Source organism: Vulpes vulpes, chromosome 2 (genome assembly GCF_048418805.1).
Source record: "Vulpes vulpes isolate BD-2025 chromosome 2, VulVul3, whole genome shotgun sequence".
In the NCBI taxonomy this organism is placed as follows: domain Eukaryota; kingdom Metazoa; phylum Chordata; class Mammalia; order Carnivora; family Canidae; genus Vulpes; species Vulpes vulpes.
The window spans coordinates 161,787,731-161,803,964 of record NC_132781.1 but is presented as its reverse complement, the minus strand read 5'-3'; the positions used below and the strand labels follow the sequence as shown (position 1 = coordinate 161,803,964).

At 62.4% G+C, this 16,234-nt stretch overlaps 1 protein-coding gene across 1 annotated transcript; it reads left to right on the top strand.

Moving 5' to 3' along the window:
* Nucleotides 1-1,756: 1,756 nt before the first annotated feature.
* On the top strand, nt 1,757-16,234 carry EFHD2 (EF-hand domain family member D2). Its single transcript, XM_026011875.2, has 4 exons — nt 1,757-2,164; nt 13,610-13,757; nt 14,484-14,618; nt 15,766-16,234. The coding sequence occupies exons 1-4, from the start codon at nt 1,854-1,856 to the stop codon at nt 15,895-15,897; spliced, it is 726 nt and encodes a 241-aa protein (XP_025867660.2). The 5' UTR covers nt 1,757-1,853; the 3' UTR covers nt 15,898-16,234.

Below are 16,234 nucleotides of genomic sequence, written 5' to 3'. Positions count from 1 at the left end.
GATTTTTAAGGTTTCAATCTACACCCCATCCCTAGTCTTTTGCATTCAATAAAAAACAGACTATTTTACTTCCACGGGGTCCTTCAAACCCACACATGGGTGATATTGAAAACTGCCTTTTGCAAGCAGCTGAAGCAAACTGCCCAAGACCGGCAGAAACGCAACTCTGAGCTTTAAAAGAAAACAACAAAAACACGTCATTTAAGCTGAGCGTCTTTATTAGACTCAAAAACACTCTAAAAAAAAATAAGTTCATGAAAACATCCTATTTTCTGAACCCTAAAGCATTTCTCTCAATTTTGTCCTCTTCACATACCTTTTGAATTAATTCAGCAATATTCTCAAACTACGGCAAAGGGACAGATGCCAAGGAGGGGTCCCGTTTTATGCAAACCAGCCTGTGGCTGCCTGCTGCCTCCACCTTCTCAAGTGCTCTCTGCCTGCAGACCATGGGTCCTTAAGCCCCCGCATCCATCTTTTCTCTGCAACAACTGGTGAGAGCGGTTTCTGCACAGGGATCCTCAGCCTTGTCCTACCGTTGTAGGGAACCAGCACAAAGCACCGCCCTCCCTCTAGATTAGAGACTCTCAAACTTCAGTGAGCAGAACTCCCCGGGGTGCTTGTTAAAACGCGGCCTTCTGAGGCCCATGCGGAGAGCTGTCTGGATTGGGGCCTGGGAACCTGTATCATAGTCCCACCCACCTGCCACCGTGGTCCTGCTGCTGGAGGGCCCGGCTTTGCAGTTCTAGGGTGGGCACGCCAGACCCCAGAGACAGATCCCTCTCCCCTGGGGCCGGGCCCCGAAATGGCAGCATCAAAAGCTCCCTGCCAGTCCCCCTAACGCAGAGTCCCCGGGGACGGCCGGGGCCCAGCCGCGATTCTGCGAAGTCATCCCGGTGACGGCGTGCGGGCCCGGGGGCGAGCAGCAGCCCCCTCGCGGCTGGGCCCCCCGCCCCCGCCCCCGCCCCCGGGAACCGATCTCCCTCGCGCACGCTGGGCCCGCCCTTTCGCAAAGCCGCCGCAGCTGCACCGCAGTTAGGGCCTCGGGCGGGGGCCCCCCGCGCACGGATCCACCTCCGTACCCTGCAACCCTCACTGAGAACGCGGGTGTTTAACCGCGAGTCGTCTCCATGGCAACCGACAGGGTGTCACAGACTCGGGATTACGACTCCGCGGCGCGGGGGGTATTCCAGAGGAGGGGTTGGGGGGCGGCGTCCCTCGGAGGGCCCGACCCGCACCCGAACTGAAGGGATGGGTCCCCCGCCTTCCCGCCGCGCTCCCGGGGCGCCAGCACGACCTCTGGGGCCCCGCGGCCACGGCGAGCCCCGAGGAGGGGGCTGAGGTCCGCGACGGGGGGCGGCGGCGGGGTGCGCGCCCTCCGGCCGGGGCTGCGGAGCCGGGGCGCGCGCGGGGGGCGGGGCGGAGCGCGCGGGGGGGCGCACGGGGCGGGGCGCACGGGGGGGGCGCGCGGGGCGGGGCGCACGGGGGGGGCGCACGGGGGGGCGCGCGGGGGGCGGGGCGCGCAGGGGGCGCACGGGGGCGGGGCGCACGGGGGGGGGCGCGCGGGGCGGGGCGCACGGGGGGGGCGCACGGGGGGCGCACGGGGGGCGCGCGGGGGGCGGGGCGCGCAGGGGGCGCACGGGGGCGGGGCGCACGGGGCGGGGCGCGCGGGGGGCGCGCAGGGGGCGGGGCGGGGCGGGGCGGGGCGGGGCGGGGCGCGCGCGGGGCCGAGGTCCCACCCCCGGGGGCGGCGCCGGGCGCCGGGAGTGTCAGGAAGAGGAAGAGCGCGGCCAGAGGCGGTGCGGGCGCGCGGCGAGCAGGGGCCGGGCCGGGCGAGCGCCGCGCGGGCCACCATGGCCACGGACGAGCTGGCCAGCAAGCTGAGCCGGCGGCTGCAGCTGGAGGACGAGGGCGGCGCCGAGGCCCCGGAGCAGCCCGGGCTGAACGGGGCGGCGGCGGCGGCGGCGGCCGGGGCGCCCGACGAGGCGGCCGAGGCGCTGGGCAGCGCGGACGGCGAGCTGAGCGCCAAGCTGCTGCGGCGCGCCGACCTCAACCAGGGCATCGGCGAGCCCCAGTCGCCCAGCCGCCGCGTCTTCAACCCCTACACCGAGTTCAAGGAGTTCTCCAGGAAGCAGATCAAGGACATGGAGAAGATGTTCAAGCAGTGAGTGCCCGCCCACCCCGAGCCCCCGAGCCCCGGGAGGGGGGTCCCGACCGCGCGTCCCCTTCCATTTCATCACGAGGCTCCAGGACCTCGTCCTGCCCCTCACCCCCGGGGGTGAGTCTGGCGACCCCCCCCCACCGCGAGACGCGGCCCGGCGCCCCCTACGCGCGCACCCGGTGTGGGGTCCGCGCGGCCCCCCGGGTCATCCCGAGTCCCCTCGAGCCCCCACTGCCACCATACACGTGAGGCCGAAGATTCTGCAGCTCTGGCCTAGGACCCCTGCCCTGGTGGTGAAGCTTCCCTCGCCTCCACCAGACGCCCACACAGCCTGAGATTTGGGGGCCCTGTGGCCTCTGCCCCTCCCTAGCTGCTGGAATTCCCCACCCCCACCCCAGCACCCTGGTCAAAAACATCCACACACACACACCCAGCGCCTCAGCAAAGGTTACCATTCCCTGCACCCCGGTTGTGCCCATTCTCGCTGGGGTCCTTTCATTTCCTCTGCTTATCTCAGGTTCCCCTTAACATAGGTTCTGGGCAAAGAACCTCCCCCCCCCCCACCTGCTTCCCCCTGTTTGGCACCTGCTAGCAAACTGTGGCCAAAGGCCCTCCAGACCCTTCCACCCCTACCCCTATCCACGCTCCTAGCTAGGACCCCAATCCTTGACCCTCAGGTGGGGAGGGATGCCTCCATCCCTGCCCCCCCAACTCTGCAGGTATGTTACACCCATCTTCCCTTCAGGGCTGAGTCCCCTCCTCCTTCCACACACTGTTCCTCCCTCCTCTTGCCCTAACCTCCCCCCAGCAGCTTTACAGTCACTGCCCCTCCCCACAGTCCTTCCCCCCACTGTGTCCTGTTTCCTCCCACACGGGGTTCCCAACACCCCCTATCTAATTTGCCTGGTTGCTCTCACCCCTACCTTTTCCTCCATGTAATTACACACAATGTGCCTTAGCAGGTTGGACAGGCACCCCCAGGCCTGTGGCTCAGCCCTCCCCACCCACCTCCCCCAAAAACCTTAACATCTCTGTGAAGGGACTAAATGGTCCCCTTCTGGTCCATCCCTGAGTCCATGCAGCTGAGACTGAGATGCACAGCCACACTCTTCACAACCAAGGCTATGCGGGGGCCAATGGAGGGATGGAGTGTAAAAGCTCTCGGCCTCCTTCCCTTTGGGACCCTCCCCTCTTCTTGTTGCCTATCCCCATGCCCCTGGCCCCTGGAGGGGGAAAACCCCGGGGGTATGGTCCGGAGTGGAGAGGTGCTGACCCACCTTGGCTGAGGCAGGAGGACAGGGCAGGGTAGCACTGTGTGCCCAAGCAGGAAGCCCAGGGAGGGGGTGTTTTGCAACCCCACAGCTTGAGAAAGCCTCTTTCCCACTTCTCATCGCTGCTGCTTCTGCCTTTGGCCACCACACAGGGGAAGAGGGTCTTGTTTCCCAGACCTGGATGGTGGGAACCCCGTACTTTCCCAAGGGTCAGTCTGGGGGGAAACTGAGCCCTTAACCCTCCTCTGGGCCTCTCTGTGAAAGTGCCTGGGTCCTGAGGACCCTGCCTTTTTGACTCCAGGGTCTTTGTTGGGAGTTCTAAAGTTTCTTTCCCCACCAAAGACTGTCAGCGTCAGGAGAGCAGGATTCCAGCCCAAATTGATGGAAAGCTCCTTGAGCCCAGGGCTAGGTATAGACAGCTTCACTGTCTGGAACTTCCTTGTAGAGCCTGCCCGCCCCATGCCCTCCCCCAGAGTGGGGGAAGCAGTGCAGGGGAGATGGTCCAAATGCATCTGTGATCCCTGCATTGATAGAGCTCCTTGATTCCACCCAGCATCCCCATGACGTAGAGCTGTCATCATCACCAGGGCACAGTTGGGCGGTCTGGGCACAGACAAATTAAGTAACTCGCCAAGACTAGAAAATGATGGAGCCAGGATCTGAAATCAGGTCTGTGACTCCAAAAGCCATGTTCCTCCCTCCTGGGTTTTGCATCACAGACATCTGCTTCCATGTGGGAAAACGTACCTCACCAACACCCCTTCCGTGTTCATGGCTGATTTTCCACCTTGCGGACCCGCCACTGGCCCATGTCTTTCTCCCAGAATCCCCTTTGTCTTGCGTTCCCACAGCATTCCAAAACCCCACCAAAAGAAAGAAAGAAAGAAAAAAAAAAGACGTAGAGAGCTGTTTGGGAGAAGCCCTGCACCCCGAACAAGAAGGGACTTGGGAGGCTGCAGTTTGGTCAGAAGGGGCGCAGGACCAGAGGAATGGCCTGGAAGCTGCATTTGCTAGCAAACTCACTTTCTAAAGAGGCTGCTTTGGTGTTAGTTTGACAAGATGAAGTCCGGGGGGAGCTGAACCCCTTCTACCACCCCCTGCAGGCCCTCTCTTGGCCCTGCTGCTGCTTGCTGTGTTGGAAGGGGTGGGGGGCAGGAAGGGGCCAGGGAGCTGGACTTTTAGGGAAGGAAGTGCCGCCCGCCGGGGGCCCTGGCCAGGACAGAAAGCTGCAGGTTTTGTATTCAAGGAAACAAGGCTTCACTGTGCCAGCCGAGCCCAGCCCCGCCGAGTCCGGCCTGTGAACAGCCAACACACAGGCTGTCCGGACGACAAAACCCTTGTTCCGCTTCTGCTGTCCTAGGGGGGGCCCCCACCTCCCGGGTCCAAGCGCAGCCCTGCTGAGAGGACCCCCCCACCCCGGGTCTCCAGCTCCCCGGCCCTCCTGGGAGCAGAGTACAGGAGCTAGAGAGGTCACAGGGAACTGGGAGCTGGCCTTCCTGGGAAGGCAGGAGCTGGAGAGCCCCGTCTTCTGTCCCGGCTCTGCCGCCGAACGGCCTCGTGTGTCCACCTAAGTCTGTAAGAGGAGCAGGCTGTGTGCAGCAGCGACCTTATGTCTGCGGGCCCTGAACCCTTCTGGATGACAGACTGCCTTCTTCCAGGGTCTTCTGGCTCCTCTGGTTCCTCTGTTCAGTGTCTATCAGCAGATCCTTCCTGAGGAGGGAAGTAGGAGGAGAATCCAAGGGGATTGAGGGAAGCAAGACGGGCTGTCCACCATCACTGACCTCATGATCCAGCTGCGCAGGTTCCCGCCAGGAGGGACCTCCAGCCTTTCTCCCCATTTTACAGAAAAGGCAGCTGAGGGGCACCTGGATGGCTCTGTGGGTTAAGCATCTGCCTTCAGCTCGGGTTCTGATCTCCAGGTCCTGGGATCGAGCCCCAAGTAGGATTCCCTGATGGGCGGGGGCCTGCTTCTACCTCTGTCCCCGCTCCTATGCTCACTCTCCCTCTCTCTCCCTCTGCCCCTCAAATAAATGGATGAAATCTGAAAAGAAAAGGCAGCCAAGACCCAGAAAGGTGTGGCGACTTGCTTAGGGTCACGGGGAAGTTCCCAGTAGCTAACCCGGAGCATCCTTGTCTCTGCACTGAGGCTGGTGGCCCCTGCCCCCCGGGCGGGGCTGGGAGGAGGTGACGCCTGTAGGGCTCTGGCAACATGCCCAGCACACGGAGGTCCTGCCTCCATGGAGCCTGGATTCTCAGGCCTCCCTCCCTCGGGGGGCCTCAGGCTAGCACCACTCACCCCTCTCCCCACCTCTCTCCACCCATCCATTCAGGGCTGCCTCTGGAACCTTCCAGCTAAAGCAGGAATGGTGTGACCCCACAGAGCCTCCAGGGGGCCCACATCTGGGCTGGCGGCAGCCTGTGTGGGGCTCTGTGGGGTTTTGGAAGCCGAGACCTGCCCTAGAGGTAGGCAGCCACGTAATTCTGAACCTGCCGTGGAATCTGAGGAAGATGCCCTAGTTCCCTGCTTGGCCAGCCTCGTCCCCAGATGCTCCATCTCATGACCCCTTGCGTCAGAGAGGCAGCCTTCCCTCTCCTTCTGGATGCCTGTGCCCTCCCCTCTTCTCCCTTCGCTCCGGCTCCCACAGGTCTCCTCAGACCCCGTCCCTCACAGCAGCCCCCCAGCATCCTCCCTGGAGGACGGTATGGCACGATAGCTAAGAGCAGGGCCTTCGGAGTCTGCAGCCCTGGGCTGGAATCCCAGCTGCAGGCCGGGGACAAGGCACTTGAGCTTTCTGGGCCTCGGTTCCTCCCCCTGAAGTAAGGAGAATAATAGCACCCGCCTCGCAGGGCCGTTGTGAAGTGTTTAACCGGGTGCTTGGGACAGTTAAGTACCGTGAAGTTCCTGTCACCCGCCTCCCCGGGCCTGGCGGTGGTTGTCTGGGCTCACGTGGAGGGTGCTCCGCAAAAGCTACCGGCTGCCTCCACTTACCCCCTAGAGAGCTGCCGGGCGGGCGACAACCTCACACTTCAGGCCGGAGTGTTGGGGACCCAGCATGAGAACCCCCCGCTTTTCTCCTGCAGAATAGGCTCTCTTGATTGCCAGCTACATGTGGCTCTGATAAATAACCAAAATGGGGAAACGAATTCATTATCACTTAATTACGTGGAAGGCAGGTGGCAGGAGAAAGGAGAGAGCAAACAGCAGCTCTGGAGTGATTCAAAACTGGGGCTCCAGTGCCCGTCTGCTGCGGCGCAGCTGGGCGACTCCGGGCGGGGTGCTCAGCTCTGCGGCCTCACCCTGGGCTGGAGACCCTGCCTGGGAAAGTTCTGAGGATTCAGTTTAAAGAGTCCTGGCCCTTTGTAAAGAACCCACCATCGTGTCCGGCCTGTGGGCTTTTGGAAAACATAACATCTATCATTTCATCATTCATCCAGCACACATTAGGTGTCTGCTGTGCACAAGATCTAGAGACGCAAGGGAAGAATAAAGTTCTCACCCTCAGACTTAAAGTCTCATGAAGAGCAGTGGTGTAGAGGGGTCTCGGGGGGTAGAGACGATGGGCCTGTGGGCCTAGAGATGGAAGTTCCCATTTCTTTATGCCTACATGAGGCCCCAGCGCTCTCACGAGGGATGCCCGAGGGTGCACTCTCCGCAGCCAGGCCCCTGCCCCTACGCCCTCTCTTCGTTACGTGGAGCCACCAGGTCCGGTTGCCCACAGCAGCACAGTGAGGTGGGTTAACGTTGTCCCCATTTGTCAGATGAAGACACTGAGGCTTAAGGAGGTTGAGTCATGTACCCAAGGTTAAGAAGTGGCAGGGGCAGGAACAGAAGCAGGTCTGCCTGCAGGGAGCTCCCTCCAGAGGCCAAGGGGGCTGTGTTTATGGACGGGGCGGGGCAGGGGGCGCTCTCAGAGCCTCAGGAGGGGAAGCCCTCTGGGGAGGAGGTATAGAGGTTGGGTCCTTCCACCTGCAGCTGCCAGGAGCCTGGCCTGGGGAGGGAGGATTGCCCGTACTCGTACTCGCTACTCACCCTCTGCTCTTCCTACTTCTCTTCTGATTCTGAGTCACCTTCCCCCGCCCACCCCACCCCCCGCCCGAGCAACTTTTGGTTCCCCTTTGGCCTGCACCTTTCTGACCGACTTCTCCTCCCATAGTCCAGAGGCTCTGGGAGACCAGGCTCTGCTGCCTCAGGGGAGGCCCATTTGCAAGGCCAGCCCCCGCGGGTGGAGGAGGAGGAAGAGGAGGAGGCCATGTGGACAGTCCCCCCTCCCTCCAGCAGCTAGTTCCCTCTGACTGCTGAGCAGCCTTCTCCTTGGCTGACTTCCGCTTTTCAAGGACTGCAGAGAAGCAAGTGTCCTGTGCCAGAAGGGTGCAGCTCGAGGGGAGCCAGGCCTGGGGTTCCTGAGCCTCATGGAGAGCCTCAGTTTACGGGGACAGGCGCTGGCCCCTACCCCATCCTGGGCACTTTGTCTCTTATTTAATCCTTTTATGGCATCCTGTGAGCTCCTCACCCCTCCTGTCACAGATGAGAACGCTGGGTCTCAGAGCAGTTCCGGCCCCTGTCCAGCGTCACACAGCTAGGAAGGGGGGGCGGGGGGGGGGACAGCATTTGAACTTGGGTCTGCCTGCCTCCAAGTCCCATGGTCCCAGGGGACCCAAATAGGGCAGCATCGGCTTCTTAGAAGTGCAGCTCCACCCCCAGGGTCTCCTGGATCGAAATCTGATTTACTTTAACACTCCAGCCTGAGAAGCACTAGGCCCCGACAGCCGTCTCCGGCCACTTGCCTGCGGTGTTCCTTCGGGGAAGGCAGGTTACTTAAGTCTGGGCGGTGAGAGGAAGATTCGGTTGAATAATGAACCCGAGGTTGGATCAGACACTCAGTGAATGTTCTCTGCAATCACTGTTGTAACAATAAATATTACTAAGGGCAGGCAGGAAGGAGGCAGTGCAGGGAGAGCTGGCCGGGCACCCGCCGCTGACACTACGAGCCCAGGGAGATGCCCTCCTGGCCTGGTCAAACCCGAGATTGGGAGGTCCCAAGCCCTGACAGCGCCCAGCAGATTGCCGTCGGCCTGGGGGCTCCCCCTTGATCCTTAGACTTACTGAAAAGCTGTGGGAGAGCCGCGAGCCACACATGTGCACACACACACACACACGCACACCCGTGCACCCTCTTCTGGGCTGACATGGCCACGGATCCAGTGTCCGATTCTGCAGATAGGACTGGAGGAAGTGGTGAGAGGCTGGGCTTTCCCCGCATGAGTCAGGCAGCCTGGGGGCGGGGGCGTGCAGGACCCGATGAGCAGTTGTCAGAGCATGGGGGTGGCCACCCGCCCAGGGGGACGGGCAGGGCCAAGCTGGCTGTCACAGCAAGCAAGGCCAGAATTTCTCTGCAGTCCAGAACTTTCCTGCCCCAAGGGACCTGCCTTGCCTTCCTGTTTCATAGGACAGAGAATGCAGAGGCCTGGGAGCCACCGGGGGAGACAGGGCGCAGGAGGACCAGCTCTGTGAATGCCAAAACCAAAGCCAGGAGGGCCTGGGGGATCCTTGGTCCATAAATACCACCCTCTCCCGCTGCTTATCCTCCTGGGGACTCCCATGGCCAGAGGGGACCCCTGCAAAGACCTGGGATATGAAGCAGAAGGGACAGAGTTGGGGTCCGCTGTGCTCTCACCTCGTCCCTGTGCAGCGGCTGTGCTAACTCCACGCGCTGCCACCGGCCTCCACAGCACAGCTGACGGGTGGCGAGGCTCGTGCACGAGGAACAACCCTGTACTAGACAGTTCCAGAGCCAACACACATGGGCTGCCTTAAGCGAAGCAGTGAGCTTCCTGTGCTCAGAGGTTTTCAACACACAATCAGGGGAGCTGCATTAGGGATGTGACCTTCACGAATATCCATGTCCCCCTCCCCCCAACCTGAGAATCTCTAGTACAGGGCGCGTGGGCCTCAGGACGTAGCTCAGTAGCTGACAGCATGTGTGCTGCATGAGACCTGGGTTCGGATCCCAGCTGTGGCCTTGGCCCAGTCACCTCTTCCCTGAGCCACCTCCATCGCCTCATCTGTGACGGGGATATTTGTGCCCGCTCCGCAGGGTTCTTGTGGGGCTCTGATGCGGGACACTTGGCGTAGTGCCTGGTGCATAATAAGCGCTCAGTGGAGAGTAGCCACGAAGGATAATATTGTTATGAAACAGGGCGTTGATCCTGCAGGCTGTAGGAGCTGCCCCGGCCGCCACCCCGACACCCCGACGCCTGGTTATCAGAACCAAGGGGAGGAGGTGCGGCCAGCTGGGTGGCCCTCCTCGGCCCAAAGGGGCAAAGTCCGCCTGGGTGGCGGCCGCTCCACTCTCGGGGCACATGGGACGGATTTGGCCACCAGCATCCGGGGCGGCAGCTGCCGAGCCCTGCCCATCGTCGAGAACTATTCGGGGGGAGGGGGAGGCGTGAGGAATGTGGGCGCGGTGCCAGGTGCAGCAGCCTCCCTCCAGCACCAGAGAAAAGTGCTGAGCTTCCAGCCCGTGAGCTTTGTTGCCCTTCGTGCCCGGTGGAATTGGCCCTCCCAGGCAGGCCCCAGGCCGGGCTCCCAACCCAGCGTCCCCCAGCCCGCGAGCTTGGGAATGCAGGACCCTCCACGGGACCAGGAGGAAGAAGGAAGCAGACAGGCAGGAAGAAGGAGCATCTCCAGCTTCTTGGGCTGTGTGACCCGAGGCTGGTTGCCACCGCCTCTGGGCCCCGTTTTCACCCACATAACAAAGCAGGTGGACGAGCTGCGTGGACAGATCTTGTGCGCGGATCTTTTAGTTCCAGCTCAGGGAGAGAGCCGATGGATGAGAGGGTCTCCCAGCCGAGGCATCTCCTGTGTTGCCAGTCATCCACCTGCTGGTGGCACGGTCACAGCCCCGCCCCACGCGCACACACCTTGTCACTTCCTTCCCGTGAGAGGAGGAACAGAGTAATCCAGGGCTGAGGCTCCTCTCCCTCTGCCCAGCAAGAGAGCAGAAGGCTCTGTCCTGCTGTCTTTCCACCTCCCCGCGTGGCGGAGTCTCTGAATCAGGCCTAGTGGGGGAAGCAGAGGGAGCCTCGGAGGAGGGGGAGATGCTGGGGGCAGCCCTGGATCATCTTGCCCACCCCCTGCCTCCAGACCAGGCTACAGCAGGCATTTCCTCGCAGCCGTGCACCATCAGGCCTGGCACCCGAGGGCGAAGCCCTTGTATCTTTTACCATTATCATTCTTTTCAACTCTGTTTTTACGTTATATGCACAACGGACTTAGTGTCTGGCCCACAGAAAGTTCTCAGTGGTCACTATTATCATGAAATTAGTAGGCTTTAAGCGCCTGTTGTGTACTGGGCATTTTATGTTCATCATCTCATTTAATCTCTAATCCTAAAGGTAGATAGTGATGAGAATGCTTCTATTTATTATCACTGGTGATGGGGTGTGGGGGGTGTTATTGCCGTGGGCCAGGCTCTGTGCTAGGGACCTACGTGGCTTGTCTCTTAATCTTTGCTTCCGCCCCGAGGTGGGTCCTTTGATGAGCATGATGTAAATGGGGAAGCTGGGGCTCGTGGGGTGTGGGGTCAGGTGACTTGACCAGGGTCAGCCAGCCAAGTGGCAGATCTGAAGTTTGGACCCCAGCCAGTCGCAGCAGAGTTGATGTGAGCGCAGAACCTTCAAGGTCATCTTTAGTCACATCCACGCCGGGCACCTGGCTGATCCAGTGGCCCCCAAGCCCAGGGCACGTAGTAGATGGCTGCTCCTCAGGAGCCTTGTGGGAACAGGGCCTCCCCCACCCCGCTAGTGTCTCCTCCTTTGAGGGACCCACTCCCACCCCAGCACCTGGCCCCTTCCTGACCTCTGTTGCCTCCCCTTGGCAGTTGATCTGCTGGCACTGGGACCAGCCCCTGCATTGCCCCCCTGGGGGCCAGAGCCCGCCCGGGAGAGAGCCCAGACCCAATAATTGATTGACCTGTGATTGATGCAGGCAGCGGTTCAAGCCGCGGATAAAGCTGCAGCCCAGCCGGGCCTGGCAGCCGCCAGAGACCAACAAATAGAGAGCCAAGGTCTCTGTCCAAGTTCGGAGATCTGAGCCACCCCCAGCTGCGGGGGAAACCCACAGGCGCGGGCAGTAGAGGAAGCTGGGGCTCGGGAGAGGCAGGTGGGGCAGAGAGCAGTGTGGGAAGCACAGGGGTGGGGTGTGAGTCCGTGGCCAGCCGGCCCCCAGGCCAGCGCCCTCACCCCTACAGCGAGGTCACATGGCGAAATAATCCCGACCTCCCAGGATTGCCGAGCACAGAGGTCGTGAAGGAAAAATGCCTGGCACATAGTAGGCGCTTCGTAAAGGAGACTGGGCTCATTATAGCGATCGTCAAGCTGCAAGTTCTGGGGTCCCCCCACCCCAGTGCTGGGCACTGTGCTCCGTGCATGCCGTGGAGAAGCTCAGCCCGCCCCCACGGTGCCCCGGCCTGAGAGTCCCCATCACACTCTGCTGGGGGCTAGGGTGGCAGGGGCTGTGGGGACCCAGGCAGTCTGCTCTGGCCCCGCTTGGCCCAGGAACGCTTGGTGCCCTCACCAGGACGGCTCCGGGACCGGTCCCTAGGGGCCACGCCAGCCAGCCCCTTCCCAGACGCGACGCGGAAGGAGGGGCCTCTGCCCCACAGGGCCCCCCCAGCCCAAAGCAGAGCCTGGAGCGGGTGTAGACCTGCCTGACCCTCCGAGGCCTGCAGCCGTCTACACAAGCGCTCACGTCGGTTCCCACCGTAGCCCCGGCACCGCCTGACGAGGGGACCTGTGGCCCATCTGCCCCACTCTGCACCCCTCCAACCCCATGCGGGAAAAGGCTTCAGGACCCTGTGTTCCCTGCAGGGTTCCCAGAACCCCTTGTGCGTCACTTCCAACCACGGACTCGTCTGTGAACTATTTATACCCCTCGCACCAACACGCGGCGCGGTGCTCCCGGGCAGGCATCCTTCTGCGGGCAGCCCCGGGACACCTGGACGCGGCTGGGCGCAGATGGGCAGGTTTAGGAGCTGGGCTCCCACCCCCTTCCTTTCCTGCCCGTGACCTTGGGCAGGTCACTGAACCCCTCTGAGCCTCCACTATATAATAAGGTTCTTACGGGGACTGGGTACAGTGAAGTGGGTAAAGATCCCGTTACAAAGGCAGATTTCAAAAGTTGGCTTCTGTGAGGTGCTCAAGGTCGTGCGGGGCTTATATATAACTAGAGGGGGGCAGGGAAGTGGGGGGCCGCGAGGAGGGCGCAGAAACGGGACGTGTGTTTACGCAGGGGCTCCAAGACCGGGACATCGGTTTCTGCAACTCGGGCCCCTCTGTGTCACTCTCACGCAGGCAGCTTGAGGCCTGGGGTGACCCAGGCTTCTTAGGCCCCTGAAAAGCCCCTTTTAGCCCTGAGGCCACGCCTCCCACCGCCCACGGTGGGAGGGCAGGTGCTCGGTGAGCCTGATAAGAGCCCACATCCGTCATGCTGACAGGCCCGGCTGTGGGGGGGGGCGGGACTGGGCCCCGAGGCTGTCTCCTACCCAGGCTCTGACCACAAGGAGGCCAACCGGGAGGCGCATTTAGACACGTGCTGTCCCCGTATCTGCTGGGGACAGAGAGACCTGCAACGTGCAGACACACTTTTATCACCGAATCACTGTCCCAGCCCCGTCCAGTGCAAGCCAGTCCCTGAAGTGACCCCAGGCCTTCTGGAAGTGGACCTCCCTCCTCTGACCTCCTTTCTGTGGCCCTGCCCTGTGACACGTACTACCCTCTGCTTTCTGGGTGGAGACAGGAGTGGGGGAGAGATGCCAGGCGGGCCCTGGAGAGGACATCGTCAGAGCCTGTCCCTCCAACCCCCATACCCGACCCCGTACCCCTGTGGTATCGTGAATTAGTTCTCCCTGCTAGTTCCCAGCCCATTTAGTACAGGGAGGCTGTGGCTTCAGCTTCCTTACGCCTCTTGCTTGCCCAAAGGTTAGCATGTAAGAGGCTGCAGGCCAGGTGGGGAGTTCCTCGTCATCAGAGGTAACCAAGCAGTAACTACACCCCAGGACTTCACCTAGACAGAGGTCCCTTCCAGGGTGACGGGCTCCTCGCCGTCCAGCCTAGGGCGCTCTGGCAGGTCAGGTGTGAGGCGGCAGGTTGTCCTTAGCCTCTGCCTTTGCTGCCACAGGTACGACGCCGGCCGGGATGGCTTCATCGACCTGATGGAGCTGAAGCTGATGATGGAGAAGCTCGGAGCCCCGCAGACCCACCTGGGCCTGAAAAACATGATCAAGGAGGTGGATGAGGATTTCGACAGCAAGCTCAGCTTCCGGGAGGTGAGCCCCTCCCCATGGGGGGACGGGGGGCATCTGTTCCTGCACATGGTCAGCACCTGAGTGACTTGTGGACCCCTGACCCTGGAGGGCTCCGTGGGGCATGGAGTGTAGAGGGGAGACGCCCAGAGAGTGAAATGCTGAGACTCAGAGGAGAAGAGGGGACAGGTGGAGGGAGCGACGGGCACTGCGTTCGAGAGAGGCCAGGCTCTGCGCTGGGTGGCTTCACCCTCTGCGGCTCGGTCTCTGGACTCCCAGGGACAGGAGCCGTGAGCAAGCCTGTTCTGTGCAGGAGGAAATGGGGGCTCAGCCGGATAACGGGACTGGACCCCAGGCAGCCTAGGGCGAATGACAGGGGTGTCCTCCCTGGAAGAAGGAGCAAGATGCACAGAGGGGACAGGGCAGGAGAAAGGCGCTGGGGAGGACGAGTCCAGGAGGGTGCAAGGTGATGCTCTGGAGTCGGGACAGACCCTTCGTCCGCTACTCTCTGCTGCTGAGATCTGGGGCAGGGTTTTCCCTTGTCTCTGCGTCCTCCTCATTCTGTAAAGTGGGCACAATCCTGTACCTGTAGGACTCGGTGGGGAGGGTGCTCCTCGCTCCTGCCTGCGGGAGCCCCTGGGAGAGCAGGAGGTGGGTCGCCTTGTCTCCCGCTGTACGGATGGGCCACCCGAGGCCCCGAGCCCTGACCTCTGGCTCCTTCCTGACAACGTGCTTCTCTCCCTGCCGCAGTTCCTCCTGATTTTCCGCAAGGCAGCGGCCGGGGAGCTGCAGGAGGACAGCGGGCTGCACGTGCTCGCCCGGCTCTCCGAGATCGATGTCTCCACCGAGGGCGTCAAGGGGGCCAAGAGCTTCTTTGAGGCCAAGGTGAGGAGCCTGAGGGTGGGGGGGTGCCTTGACCTCGCCTCAAGGACGCGGGTTAGCTCAAGGGTCCGTGCTCCCTGCTGAGACTGGAGACTGGGGCACTGATGCTAGGGTGGGCTGGGCCCACGGCGGCGCTGCTGGCTTCTGTCCCCTTCCATCAGGGCTGTGATCCCTTCCAGCCTCCCCACCCCGCCCCCGGCCCCGGGGTGCGTGCAGGGTGTGTAGCGTGAAGAGCAGACACGGACCACTCGTGCCGCCCTGGGGCACCCAGAACCACGACCCCCAGAGGGCCGGTCCTTGAAGGGCAGCCCACAGGATGGCGGAGCAGGCCCAGAAGCGTGGTCGGTGCTACTCCCGGGCCTCGCAGGGACCCCGGCACCGCCAGCCCCAGCCTGCAGGACGTGTGGCCCCCAGAGGCGCCCACCCGCATGGGCATCCTGCTCCTGGTGCAGCACAGCTCAGGGCAGCTCCTGGGTTCTGACCTCCCGGGGCACCTGCTTTTCCCTGTTTCTCCCTCTGCCCGTGTTGGCCGGGAACAGTCCTTCTGAAGGCCGCCCCCGCCCCCCAGCCTCAGCTTCTGGGGTTGATGGGATGTGCCCGAGCTTATCAGTGGGACCTTGTTTGCAGCTGGGCGTCCCAGAACAGGAAACGGGATAAGAATGGCAACATGAGGGGCCACCCGGGTGGCTCAGTCTGTTAAGCATCTGCCTTGGGCTCAGGTCATGACCTCAGGGTCCTGGGATCGAGCCCTGCGTCCGGCTCCCAGCTCAGCGGGAAGCCTGCTGCTTCCTCTCCTCCCTCTGCTGCTCCCCCAACTCGTGCTCTCCAATCCCCTCCAATAAATAAATTTTTCTTAAAAAAAGAGCAACATCAAAGCTCCCACAGGGGACTCACTCTAGGCAGCAGCTACCGAATGCACGTTCCAGCTTGCAGTCCACGCAGCGAATCCACGAGTCTGTTACTGAGCCGCAGCCTGAGCAGAAAACTGAGGCTCAGAGAGGCCAGTGAAGCACTTGGGCCGGGGCCAGAGCTAGTGAGAGGCGAGAGCGGTGCAGGGGCCGGCAGGCGGAGGGCCGCAGGGTGGGCCGGAGAGCCCGGAGGAGGCGCAGACCCCTCCCTGACCGCCCCCCGCGCCCCTGCCCCACTGCAGGTGCAGGCCATCAACGTGTCCAGCCGCTTCGAGGAGGAGATCAAGGCGGAGCAGGAGGAGAGGAAGAAGCAGGCGGAGGAGATGAAGCAGCGGAAGGCAGCCTTCAAGGAGCTGCAGTCCACGTTCAAGTAGCAAGGGGCTGCGGCCTGACCCCCGGCCCCGCCCGGCCCCCCACCCCGGCGCCCAGCCAGCAGGGGCGGGCAGACTGGAGGCCAAGCCTGATCCTGGGCTCTGTCGAAGGGACCGTACTGAAAACCTACAAAGTCTGTGAACGGAGCCAGCTGAGGGGTGCCCCAGGCGGCCCGGCCCCTGCTCCCCCCGCCGTTCCCGAGGCCGGGCGCCAGCGCTGGCTCCTTGCCGGCCCTCCCCCGCCATCCCTGCGTGTCTCTCGCCCCCCCGGCCGCCCCTCTGCCTGCCCGGCTCCTGGCCCTGGGGCCCCCCCAACCCCGGGGTGCCCGCCCTCCATACA

Excerpts from the sequence above, each read along its gene's own strand:
- EFHD2 (XM_026011875.2), top strand. The coding sequence starts at position 1,854 with ATGGCCACGGACGAGCTGGCCAGCAAGCTGAGCCGGCGGCTGCAGCTG. Across the intron at positions 2,165-13,609 it reads ATGGAGAAGATGTTCAAGCA|GTACGACGCCGGCCGGGATG; the intron begins GTGAGTGCCCGC and ends TTGCTGCCACAG. Across the intron at positions 14,619-15,765 it reads AGAGCTTCTTTGAGGCCAAG|GTGCAGGCCATCAACGTGTC; the intron begins GTGAGGAGCCTG and ends GCCCCACTGCAG.